Consider the following 12869-nt stretch of genomic DNA (forward strand, 5'->3'; position numbering starts at 1 on the left):
CCCCAGCAAAGACAAGCAACACAGCAATGCTGCATCTGAACATGCATGCATAAACACCAAGCTTAGCTGTAGCGCTCCAGTTAGCAATGGGCACATGCAGGTCCACTGCTAACAGGAAGTGCGCACAGGTGCAGAAAAGATACTTGGCGATTAATAAAACAAACTATTGGGCTAGTTGGCCTGGTACATGTTGCCATGACAAAAACCGAGAGTGCAAACAAAAGACAATCCACAAAACAAACACGCAGTGGCCACACCATAGAACTAAGTAGACTGCGGATTTTCTTTAGTATTTCCCTGCGTGCTTTTGTGGTACTATCCGTAGATAGTATACTACAAAAACAGATCCCCAGCTCTACTGAAAGTTCGCAGACAATACGAAAACTGTGCTAGTGAAATGCAAAGAGCCCGCTGTAGTCACATGAAGCCACAGAGAGAGAGAGAATTCTCCAGGCAGCTTCAACAGTGTGCATTGAGGTCCTCCTGGCACTCAGCAATAAAATAATTAACAGGTTGAACTCAAATATCTGACTAAAGACGTATTTCACTGTAAATTTTGTTACACGGAAGCTCGAAAATAAACCTTGTGCACCCCAAAGGTTTATTTTTACAAGGCATGACCAGCTTTATACGAGGCTTGATCAGAATCACAAAGTCCAAGTAATCAAGCAATCCAAGAAAGCAAATTTAGCACAACAAATCAACTGCATTTTCACTCAACATGGAATGCTGTCAAAGAGCCAAACATCAGCCATTTTTTTGTTGCTCACTCTTTAAATTTGGCTCAAATGTACTGGCTTGAGTAGGGGTTTTAAGAGAGAAACTCTAGCTGTGGTGATATGCCCTCCTCCCTTCTACAACCATCACTCCTGCTATTTCCATTAAACCCATTAAATATCTGGTACTGAAACTAAGGGACAGACTCCAACTAGCTATGATCCAAGCTTTGCCATTAACCCACGCGGAAGCACAGATTATTTAAGATGTTCAACACTGACCATTTAAGACTGACAGTGGACAACACAAGTGGCATTCTTGGTCCCTCAGCCATCCCAACAGTTGTTGGTAAGGCCAATTAAAAAAATTAGTTGAATTTTATCTTGCAATAAGGCTAACAACACTGAACATGGAGCAAAGATTCTATTCTTTGTTTATAAATATCAGAGCTAGGTTTTAACCATTCTTGCTCGCTGACAAAGGTGCTGCTAACAGTTGCATAGGTTCCACATTTGAACACTGCCCCACCCATGTAGTTATTGTCTAATGACGGAAGCCAACCTCATAACTATAGTTGGCACAGGTGCAGACTGAAAAGTGAAGACTGCACAACGAGTGGTTTTAACAGTAAAATCCCCAAAACGCTCAGCCGCAAGGGCAGACAGCACTTCTAATCTATGGATCCTTCCAGCGTACACACATCCACACAAATAGGGTAAAACCTTCATTTACAGCAGCAGCACGATGGCTTAGCTTTGACTTGGTCACTACAAACCAAGCCTTGAAAACTCAAGTGGCAAGCTGTATGGCATTCAAAATTTCAAGTTCATGAACTCTGCGCAGAGGATAACAGTGCTTTTAAAAGACATCTTAATAGCTGAGTACTTCAGGACATTCACAGCATAGTAGACTTGGAGGTCGTAGTCAAGGAGGTTTTCATCAACTATGCCCCACAATCACAATCTCATCAGCACTACTGCAATAAAAACATAGAAGATAGGCTTTCCTTTCTCATAACACTGTGTGGGCTAATAGCAAAACTACAGTTTACACTATACTGTACACCATTTGCATCCCATTACTGCGCACCTTGCACAAACCAGTGAGGTCAGCTGGTGTGTACAAGACAGCATAAAATCTGGATGAAAGTATAATAGATGGAATAGACACTCACGCAACAACAGGCTGTAACAGTGATCTGCACAGTGTTGCGGCCTGCTTGACAGACTTCTTTGAGATATAACGGCCGATGTGAAGTCTTGCTCTCACCCCGGTCAATGCTCAGTGGAGTGGCATTGACAGACACCTGCATTCAAACAAGGCATCAGAAAGTTAAATTCAATCCTCGAACACACACACTTTGAAAATTGTTACACTGAGAGGTACCCAGCCCACAAATAAGAAAGTATGTGAAAGCATACTTATGCAGATACAAAGTTATTGGTTTGGTTTGGTTTATGGGGTTTAACGTCCCAAAGCAACTGAGACTATGAGAGACGCCGTAGTGAAGGGCTCCGGAAATTTCGACCACCTGGGGTTCTTTAACGTGCACTGACATCGCACAGTACACGGGCCTCTAGAATTTCGCCTTCATCGAAATTCAACCGCCGCGGCCGGGATCGAACCCGCGTCTTTCGGGTCAGCAGCTGAGCGCCGTAACCACTGGGCCACCGCGGCGGGACAAAGTTATTGCAAGAATTACATAGCCATAAGACATCAATGGGACACTGCTAAGAAGAGTGTGAGGAAAGCTGTATTTGATGAGCTACAGCAGCAGGAACATTGCAGCCAACCACTAAGTCTGTAAGCACATGAAATTACCGCCTTGTAAAAATGGTGGTGAAAAAAGCCTCCCTTGATGCAATAGAAAATGTCAATCTTGTACTATCTGACCAACAAGCAGGTTCACTTGGTCTGCATCCTTTGCTATTGCTTATGATCACCTTGCTTCGCGTTAAAAGCAGTTTCAAATTATCCATGGTTCAAATTCTTTTCTTGAAATTTCTAAGGATTTTCAAATTTTTAGCATGAAATCCGGAAAATGCTACCATTTAGTTTTTGCCCCTGAAACTTGTCCGGAGTGTCATGTAGAATGGAAGGACACCTTCTACGTGAGCATGCACACCTGGACTGAGGCAGGCCAGTTGGTGTGCATCTGGCGGTCCTCGTGGTGGAAGCACTTGAGCTGCAGCTCGAGGTCAGAGCGCCAGACGAGCGTCTCGTGCACCGAGGGCTTCAGGTGGAACACATGATTGCTCACTGCCAGGTTATGCTCCAACCGGAAGGGCGCCAGGATGATGCCATCTTTCACTGGGAATGTCAGGCGCAGCTCGTCGTCCTCTGCGATAAATGGGGCACACAATCAGCTTCCGGCAACACGCTGCAGAGACACGATACAAGGGTGCGAGGTAGCGAAGTCACACACTATACGGGAGGTGGGTGCTACACAGATTCGGCAATGTGCTAGATAAACAGACAGAGAAGTTCGTAGGACATACAGGTGCCTGGAGGTTGAACACATTTATGGGGTGGCACATTCACTGATTTCTGTACTTCAGTATGTTAGCAAAAAAATTTCCAAGTTGTTCAATGCCCAAGTTGCCTTTTCACTAGCTATTCTTCACGGGCTAGGTCCTCATGAAGATTAAATTCATAACAAAGGCTTGGTAGCGAGCTACTAGAAAGGAATAAACTTTGGCACTCCCATTAGCACATTGAGCACTCATTGACTATAAGGATAGGAGCGTCCAACACAAATAAAAGCAACAGACTGCCATGTTAAGAATTTTTATAGCTCATTTGAACCTAGAGGAAAACAGAATCGGAACACTTGACATCACTTTGAGTGCCACTCACTCTGAATGGGCAGAGGAGGCTTGATATCGGGAAACACAGGCTTTGTGTCCTGGCTTGGAGACAGGTATGGGGACATGCCCGATGCTGGGGTCAGTGGTGGTGTGGGGTTGCCAGGAATGGGCGAGTGCTGGTAGTTCATGCTCCGCTGCTGTCGAAGGAACAATGACAGATAAATAAATAAAAAATGGCATGTAAACACCACCACATTTGCATGCTAGGGTAAGTAATGCGCGTGCTCGGCACACCAAACTTTACACAACTGGAAAGCAGCAGGACTCAAGGCAAGTACTCAAAAAGGTGGCAAGTGTTAGAGTTTTTGTTTTCATTCTACAAAACTTAATGTCTTTGGCTTGCAAAAATATAAATGTGACACTCTGTACTGCTATAAATGTCCAAAATGTAGAGTTGCTTTATACAAAGAACTCAACTTTCCCTACACAGAAGAATTCAGCTAAGTACAATGACCATGTTGCTTTTGCTGGTACCAGTTACAAGTGTGTGATGTGAGTGGCAATTATAGAACAAACCTGTAACTTTTCTGCGCTAGTCACTACAGCAGCTACTGACACAGACAATTTCGCTGTGTTAAGAATGCAGCCCTTCTTAAAGGATAATTTCCAGCTACCCTACTTGGCCCTGAAGGCTGCTGCAGAAAATGTAAAAAGACATGAAAGAGTGAGCCCCACCTGGAAGCCATGCGGTGCATACTGGCTGCCCTGCATGAACTGCTGCTCATACTGGGCCTGTGGCCCCATGGGCTGCTGGTAGTACTGGCCCCCTTGGGCTGCACCAGGGTAGGCACCAGGTGTAGGCATGGCTTGGCCAGGTGGCCGGCCCCGTAAGGGAGACCCCTGGTGGTACGCTGCCAGGGCCCCCTGGGGGGCAGGCGCCCCTCCTCCATAGCCACCACTCTGCTGCTTGGGGAAAGGTCCACTGGCCGCCCCCGGGTACTGAGGACCATACTGCTGCTGGGGAGCACCCATGTAGCCCCCCTGCATGGGTCCTGCTGGGTACTGTTGCTGCTGCCGCTTGTGTGCCAGATATTGTTGGGGGTTGGGGTAAGGCCGGCCGCGGGGTGGAGGCTGCTGTTGCTGCTGCTGTGGCTGCTGCTGCTGCTGGCCATACAGAGGCCCACCTGCCCCACCCAGCTTGGAGGCCCCCAGTGGCCCCATGGCCGGTCCCATCAGGCCCCCCATCTGGCCTCCACCCGCACCACCATGTGGAGGACCCCGCTGAGGGGGCACCCCGTAGCCTCCACCAGGGAACTGCTGATGGCCACCCATCTAGAAGAGGAAGCAAGGCAGACGTTACAATGAGGCACTTGTCTTGTCTCCAGCCGCAGTAGGAGAACAGTCCAACAACATTTTAAATCCTTTTATTGAAGCATGCCTCTAACCGTGAAAGCAAAACAACACTGCTTTTTAGTGAATAATGATGCAGCAAGGTATGCCTTCTTTCTATAGCCTCTAAGCTCTGATGCTAATACCCTCATTGTCTAAATAAATAATACAGAAGTTTAGAAGTGGATGTACTCTTGTTATTGCTGCTCCTAGGAAAGGTATCTCGAGAGGTAGTCTAACACCTCTTGTCAACCGCTGCTGCAGTGGCTCAGTGGTTATGGTGCTCGGCTGCTGACCCAAAAGAAGCGGGATCGATCCCAGCCACGAGTCGATGGAGGCGATATGCTAGAGGCCCGTGTACAGTGCGATGTCAGAGCACGTTAAACTCTAGGTGGTTGAAATTATATCCGGAGCACTCCACTACGGTGTCCCTCATAGCCTGTGTCACTTTCGGATGTAAAACACCCTAAAACGAAACCAAACCACTTGTCAACCGGCATGTTAGCCCACCAGCCCAGAAAGCAGTACACGCTAACTGCCCTCCATGGAAATGAAAGTGAAGCATTTGTTCCCTAAAACCTTGACACAACGACAAAGAAGCCATAAAAGATACAAAAGATACTTTAGCATTTGATGCGACCTAGCCAGATGGAACAGACTACATCTCGCAGCAGGCATTATGAATAAAGTATTTTGATTACATGTACATTCTATAAGCATGCATAATTACAACCATATGCATTAGAGAAAAGTAGGCTGGTGCGCAGGCTAATGCGTCATAATTGCTAACAAAGAGTGCCCTAGATGCACAAGATCACAGAAGAAAAAAATAGACCTAATACTCACTGAACTTTCTGACATGCACAGAGTGAGGTGCACATGGGCTGTGAAAAACGGAAACTGGGAACTCCACACACAACTGTCATAGTCTTGTTTCTGCTCACTGCTAATTACCAAGTTAGATTTTGAATACATGTCCTTACACTGAGTATTCAAAATTAATTTGTTATCATCAAGTCCCATGTGCCTCTACTGCTGCTTTTTATTGATGTTTAGCAAAACGTTCAGTTGGGCGAGTTGGTAGATATTCATGATGTAAACAGCGCGAACTACAAGGGACAAGAAAAGAAGGGACACAGGACGAGCGCTGACTCGCAACTAAAAGGTTTATTCACTGAAACCTTCTTATATGAAGAAACAATTGGTGATGACCTTTCACATTTGGTCAAACATTGTCTAGAATGTAAAGTCATGAAAAAGAAAAAGAAAAAAATGCACTGCATTATTCAATCAAACACGTGTACTATACACCCACAGTGATCAGACGACACGAGAAGTTGTCGAGGCTTTTCACATCGCAGGGGATCAACTGAATTGCGTCAGTAAACCATCTGTTTTCCTTTGCCATAGGGAGATGAATTTTCTCGGGAGCACCTGACGAATGTGCGTTTCATGGTTTTTAATTTTTTGTGTTGTTTCTTCCCTTTGATTGTTTCATATAAGAAGGTTTCAGTGAATAAACCTTTTAGTTGCGAGTCAGCGCTCGTCCTGTGTCCCTTCTTTTCTTGTCCCTTGTAGTTCGCGCTGTTTACATCATGTTTATTGATGTGACCTAGACCTGTTCGATCAACTGACTGACAACTTCTCCTTTGCTTCCTCCAGAGAAATTGACCGATAGCTGCTAGCAGTAGCTGCACTGTAAAATAAATTATGCACTACTTGCGTACTTTACCTGTCCATACTGTCCACCCATGACCTCCTGCTGTCGCTGCTCCTGAAGAGCAACAACGCTCGCTGTAGCCGTAGCTGTAGCAGTGGCTGCAGCCACCAGGGCTGCCGTACTGAGCGCTGATGGGCCTGTTTGGAACTCCCCTGCTGTGCCATGGCCAGCACCCGCCATGGCACCAGGCATGCCACCAGCCATGCCAGCAGGGTTCTGGCCATACCTGAACACGCAGAAAGCAAAGAGAGAGCAGCAGTGAGCTAGCAGGCAAACTTCAACTGAGAACGTTAATCAATGTGGGGTGAAATCATTTGGGATTATTTGTATTTAGTAGCAATTAAGGCATACAGATGCAAAAAGCCTTTATTACAAGCTGGAAAAACATGCAATGAATTTATTTTGGTACAATGGCCATTGCTTTGAACACCTACCTCATCTTCATTGGCCCAAACTATAACAATGGAAAACTTGATTGGGAAAACTTGAGTTACCGGGTTTACTTACTCTTAGCGAACCACACTGCTATTACTGAAATAACTTTATTCAGTTGGCTCTGACCACAATCCGTAACTAATGATGGCAATAGGCTGCTTACAGAAGGAAGGGCACAACTGAAAACTCAACCATGCAATTACATTTGTGTGCAGTGCCTTGACTGCTAACAGCGACTTTACTAAGGGTAGAACAGATGAAGAAAGGCAAATTCGAAAGGCATTATGTCTTTGCAAAAGAAGTTAACAGCTCTGCAGGTAAACAGAAAAAATTCTTGAGTTTGGACTGAATACTGACAAGGTATGTATGTATGAAGATACAGTACAAGGCACAGTATCTTCATGCACATTACCTGTTCCTGCATTTAATCAGCACCACTAGTTTGGACATTCAAGAAAGAAAAACAAAAAGGAAGTCCCCATGTATTTTCTACACACTTACTACCTATGAAAAATATGACTATGCACTTTTAGGAATGCATAAACAATGCTCAGTTTTTTTGTTGCAAGTTCATTTTGAGAGGCTTATGTAAAAGTTCAAATGATGACTACATTCAACCATCAGCCACTGCTTCTTCCAAAGCTTCGTCTTTGTCATGGCAGATTTTATTACCTCTGATCCATCTGCCTTGTTGTTAACTGAGCGTTTCCTGAAGCTTTTCAAGGTTTCTTGGACGCATTGGCACAACGGTGTCATGACGATGGCTGAAACTGCAGACGCTGTATATCAGACATCGCACAGTGCTGTGAAGTTAACCCTCCCTCTCAAATCTGAAAATAACCACCACCCTCTTTTTTATTGTACTTTTTTTTCAATTTCCGGTAGGGGTATTATGTGCAAAAATGCAGTAAATACACAAAAGTCACTAAAGTTCTCAGGGAGCTGCCTCAAATCCTTTTGCAGTAACAGGCAGCAAAAAAAAGTAAGTTACAAAACTGAAAACTATATTTTAAGAACCTCAGCAGCCTAATGAGCAACGACAACAGAAATCAACTGATCAGTTAAATGGTATTGTTTCAAACAAGTAAAACTGTTCTGCAGCCTTGAATTTTCTTTCTCTTTCACATACAAAAACACCGCAAAAAATGACACAAGAGAGCAACTGGCATAGAGCATGCATGGCATTTGAGAACTATGGTGGATAATTTTGATAGCTGCAGTTTACCCATTAGATCTGCTCGTATATGTTGTCTTGAAAATAATCCTCACCCAGCATATGCATTGGGAGGCTGCCGTGAAGGCGGTACAGGTGAGTAGCCCTTGGTGGGGCCCAGGGGCGACCCTGAGGGATAGCCAGCGGGGGCATACGGGCCCCCCTTAGCCTGGGGGGGCCCAGGCGCGTAGGGCGCTGCGCTCTGCGTGGTGGATGTCACTCCCCACACCGTGGTCACCACTGACAGCTGCTGCTGCTGGCTCACGGGGCCACCCCCGCTCTGCCAGCCCAGGCCCGACATGCCTCCGGCATCACTGCACAAGAAAGTCCAACAGCATGGGTCACCACATGCTCGCCAGGGTCATCCAGCAAACATTTCAGAGAAAACAGATTTTCCACCTGGTAACAGCTGCATGTTTTTTTTCTCTTTCTCTTTCTGACTCAACCTTCCATTCATTATTTGCAACTGCAGTACCCACTCCAATCCTGCATGCACCACAGCAGCTGACACAATGCATGCACAGTGTAGGCATGGCAAGGTGGTCAGGAAAGGTCGGACAAAAGAATGAATTCATGAATGGACTAGCGTATACTAGCATATAGCAATTGCGCTTACTAGCAGTCAGTTTCGATGAAGTGGCCTGTGCTGAGAAAATGAGAACAAAATCTTCTGTAATCTGAAAATAAATACACTGCACCCTGTGTTCATATATATATTGTCACGTAGCAGTTGGTACAGGTAGCGCCGCGTCCAGACGGCAGAGGAACGCCAACACCGAGATGATGCCAGCGCACACCGAGACGGCTAGGATGGAACGTCGAGCTTCGTCTTCTTCAGCAGCGAACCGCGTGGCGCACGAGCTGCGTGCCGAACAGCCGCCGAGCGGCTATTGTTGTAGACGCGGCATTACCCTCCCTCTCGGAAAGAGCATCGGCCCGATGCTTTAACAAGAAAATAGAGAGAAAGAAATAAAAAAAAAACACAGTAACACACAGCACTTAGTCACTGAATGTCTCGCGAAAAATAGGGCTTCATCCGCACTACATGAACAATCTCTGGTCTCTGCTGACGGCGAGTAGTCTGGGAAGCCCCATCCGGGAGAACTTCATAGGTTACGTCACTTAGCTGACGGAGAACTCGGTAGGGGCCGAAATACTGCTTGAGCAGTTTTTCGGAAAGACCACGGCGTCGAATGGGGGTCCATACCCACACTTTGTCGTCCGGGGCGAACGTCATCAGTCTGTGGCGGCGGTTGTAACGTCGGGCGTCACGGTCTTGTTGGTTCATGATGCGCACTCTTGCAAGTTGTCGAGCTTCTTCTGCGCGAAGCGTGAACTCCTGGGCGCCAACGTCGGGGTCGCGGCCATCATGGGGCAGCATTGCTTCCAACATTGTCGACACTTCGCGGCCGTACAACAGACAGAAGGGCGTCCTCCGCGTTGTTTCCTGTTGAGCCGTGTTATACGCGAAAGTAATATATGGCAGGATATCGTCCCAAGATCGATGCTCAACGTCAACATACATGGACAGCATGTCGACGAGAGTTTTGTTGAGGCGCTCGGTCAGGCCATTCGTCTGGGGATGGTAGGCGGTTGTTTTCCTGTGAGTAGTGCCACTCAGCCGCATGAGGGATTCCAAGAGTTTGGCAGTGAAAGCGGTGCCTCTATCTGTGATAATTAGTTCTGGAGCGCCATGGCGGAGGACGATGCATTCCACGAAAAATTTCGCAGCCTCGGCTGCTGTGCCGCGCTGGAGGGCCTTGGTTTCAGCGTAGCGCGTAAGGTAATCGGTGGCAACAATAATCCACCGGTTTCCCGAAGATGATGTTGGAAAAGGGCCGAGAAGGTCCATGCCAACTTGCTCAAACGGGAGTCTGGGCACTTGAACGGGATGCAAAAGTCCAGCTGGCTTGACAGGGGGTGTTTTTCTTCGTTGACAATTACGGCACGTGCGCACATAGTGTCGTACAGTCGCTGCAAGCTTAGGCCAGTAATAGCTCTTTTTGATCCGAGCCAGAGTGCGGGCGTAGCCGAGGTGACCTGCGGTGGGCTCGTCGTGACACGCCTGCAAGATTTCTTCACGGAGATTCGCTGGAACGACGAGGAGGTAGTCGCTTCCGGTTGGAGAAAAGTTGGCTTTGTACAGCACGTTGTTGCGCAGACAAAAGGAGGACTGGGTTCTTGCGAAGGGCTGGGGAACCTCCTCGGTACGTGCTTCCAGGAAGTCGATGAGAGGTTTCAACGCCGGGTCTTCACGTTGCTGACTGGAAATAGTCGCTGCGTCTACGGCTGCGATGAGAGGAAAGTCCGGTTCGTCGTTGTCGAGCGCAGCTTCGACTGGATATCTGGACAAGCAGTCGGCATCGTTGTGCTGGCGCCCTGATTTATACACGATGGACATGTCAAACTCCTGAAGGCGTAAGCTCCAACGCGCAAGGCGGCCAGAGGGATCCCGTAAGTTCGTCAACCAGCAGAGACAGTGGTGGTCGGTTACAACTTGAAAATGCCGGCCGTACAGGTAAGGTCGAAATTTTGTCACAGCCCATACCACGGCAAGGCATTCTTTTTCGGTCGTGGAATAATTAAATTCAGCACGAGACAGAGTGCGGCTGGCGTATGCTATTACACGCTCAGCGCCGTCCTGCCACTGGACGAGTACAGCACCGAGACCCACGTTGCTGGCATCTGTGTGGACGAGAGTCTCCGCACGAGAATCGAAATGACCAAGGACAGGCGTGGATTGCAAGCGTCGCCGTAATTCATCAAATGCCTGCTGCTGCTGTTCTGTCCACGCGAATGGGACGTCCTCTCTTGTAAGATGCGTCAACGGTGCAGCAAGTCGGGAAAAGTTGGCAATGAACCGCCGGTAATACGCGCAAAGGCCCAAAAAACGCCGGACCGTTTTCTTGTCCGAAGGAGTGGGAAAGTTGGCGACGGCAGCTGTTTTAGCAGGATCCGGCCGGACTCCACGATGGCTGACGACATGGCCCAGGAAAAGGAGCTCCTCATAACCAAAGTGGCATTTCTCGGGCTTCAACGTCAGGCCGGCAGATCTTATAGCCTGTAGCACGGTCAAGAGGCGCTGGAGGTGTTCTTCGAACGTTGGCGAAAATACAACAACGTCGTCCAGGTATACCAAGCACGTCTGCCATTTCAGGCCCGACAAAACAGCGTCCATCATTCTCTGAAATGTTGCCGGAGCTGAACACAAACCGAAAGGAAGGACCTTGAACTCATAAAGGCCATCCGGCGTCACGAACGCTGTCTTCTCGCGATCCCGCTCGTCAACTTCGATCTGCCAGTAACCACTTTTTAAGTCCAGCGAAGAAAAGTAGCGCGCGTGCCGCAGCCGGTCAAGAGAGTCGTCAATGCGTGGTAACGGGTAGACGTCTTTCTTGGTAACCTGGTTAAGCTTCCGGTAGTCAACGCAAAATCGCAGACTACCATCCTTCTTCTTAACCAAAACCACAGGCGAAGCCCACGGGCTCCTCGACGGCTGAATAACACCATCCTGCAGCATCTCTTTGACTTGTTCAGCTATGGCTTCACGCTCCCTCAGTGAGACACGGTATGGGTTTTGTCGAATTGGTCGGGTACTGTAGTCCGTAATGATGCGGTGCTTAGCGAGAGGCGTCTGTTTGACTGCCGACGTAGACGAGAAACAGTCTTGGAACTGATGCAGTAGGCCGACTAGGCTCTCCCTATCGGCTGGGGGTAAGTCTGGGTTCACGTCGAGGATCAGCTGAGGTGTGCAAGAATTGCACGTTTCGCTCTGGAGGGCAAGGCAGTCGTTAATTTCAGCGATTCCCTCGAAGTATGCGACCGCAGTGCCCTTGGCGATGTGTTGCCGTTCGGTCCCGAAATTCGTTAGAAGGACATCTGCCAGGCCGTTCCGTAGCGTGACGATACCCCTCGCGATGCAGACCCCATGAGAGAGCACAAGCGCAGTGTTCTGTTCTGCTACGCCGTCAGCACTGCACCGGTCGTCACAAATGACAGTAACGAGGGCACAGGATCGCGGAGGCACGGTCACATCGGCGTCGATTATGCGCAGGGCCACTCTGCGTGGTTCGGTGTCGGCTGAAATCGTTCCAGGGGTCGAAAATGTTACCAGACGATCAGGAAGGTTTATGATGGCACCATGCTCACGCAAGAAGTCCATTCCGAGGATCAGGTCTTTGCAGCAGTGCGGCAGAACAACAAAAGTGCCAACAAAAGCAGAATTGGCAATGGTGACTCGAGCAGTGCATCTTCCGACAGGCGTCATGAGGTGACCGCCAGCAGTACGAATTTGAGGTCCATCCCATGCTGTCTTTACCTTGCTGAGGCGATCCGCGAGGTGCTTGCTTATTATCGAAAAGTCCGCGCCTGTATCAACTAAAGCAGTCACTGGGTGCCCGTCAACGTGAATGCGGAGGTCGGCGCTAACTGCATCGGTGTCAGGGAAACTCGGGTTCACAGAATCGGGCTGCGGCGGCATCGGGATCTCGGCATCGCGCTCCGGCGGCGTTCGGGGGTCTTCGTTATATCCGCTGTCAGCAACCTTCCCCCCTGAGGTCGCCGCTTTCAGTTTCCCCGGCGCGGGCTT

The 12869-nt window shown here is 48.3% G+C and overlaps 1 protein-coding gene across 7 annotated transcripts in view; it reads right to left on the bottom strand.

Annotated features, from left to right (window-relative positions):
* The window catches only part of tna (Zinc finger MIZ domain-containing protein tonalli), a 273408-nt gene that overhangs the window by 21481 nt on the left and 239058 nt on the right, over positions 1–12869 (bottom strand). For 6 of the 7 annotated variants that reach the window (XM_089581282.1, XM_089581280.1, XM_089581281.1 and 3 more), the window contains 6 exons: positions 8338–8595; positions 6646–6859; positions 4260–4856; positions 3574–3721; positions 2843–3057; positions 1892–2023 (listed from right to left, as the gene is read on the bottom strand). In XM_089581282.1, coding sequence (XP_089437408.1) covers positions 1892–2023; positions 2843–3057; positions 3574–3721; positions 4260–4856; positions 6646–6859; positions 8338–8595 — 1564 coding nt within the window. The remainder of the gene's footprint in view (positions 1–1891; positions 2024–2842; positions 3058–3573; positions 3722–4259; positions 4857–6645; positions 6860–8337; positions 8596–12869) is intronic. The other variant, XM_089581279.1, reaches the window with a different exon arrangement.

Source organism: Amblyomma mixtum, chromosome 3 (genome assembly GCF_055824585.1).
Source record: "Amblyomma mixtum isolate Tamu chromosome 3, ASM5582458v1, whole genome shotgun sequence".
Classification (NCBI taxonomy): domain Eukaryota; kingdom Metazoa; phylum Arthropoda; class Arachnida; order Ixodida; family Ixodidae; genus Amblyomma; species Amblyomma mixtum.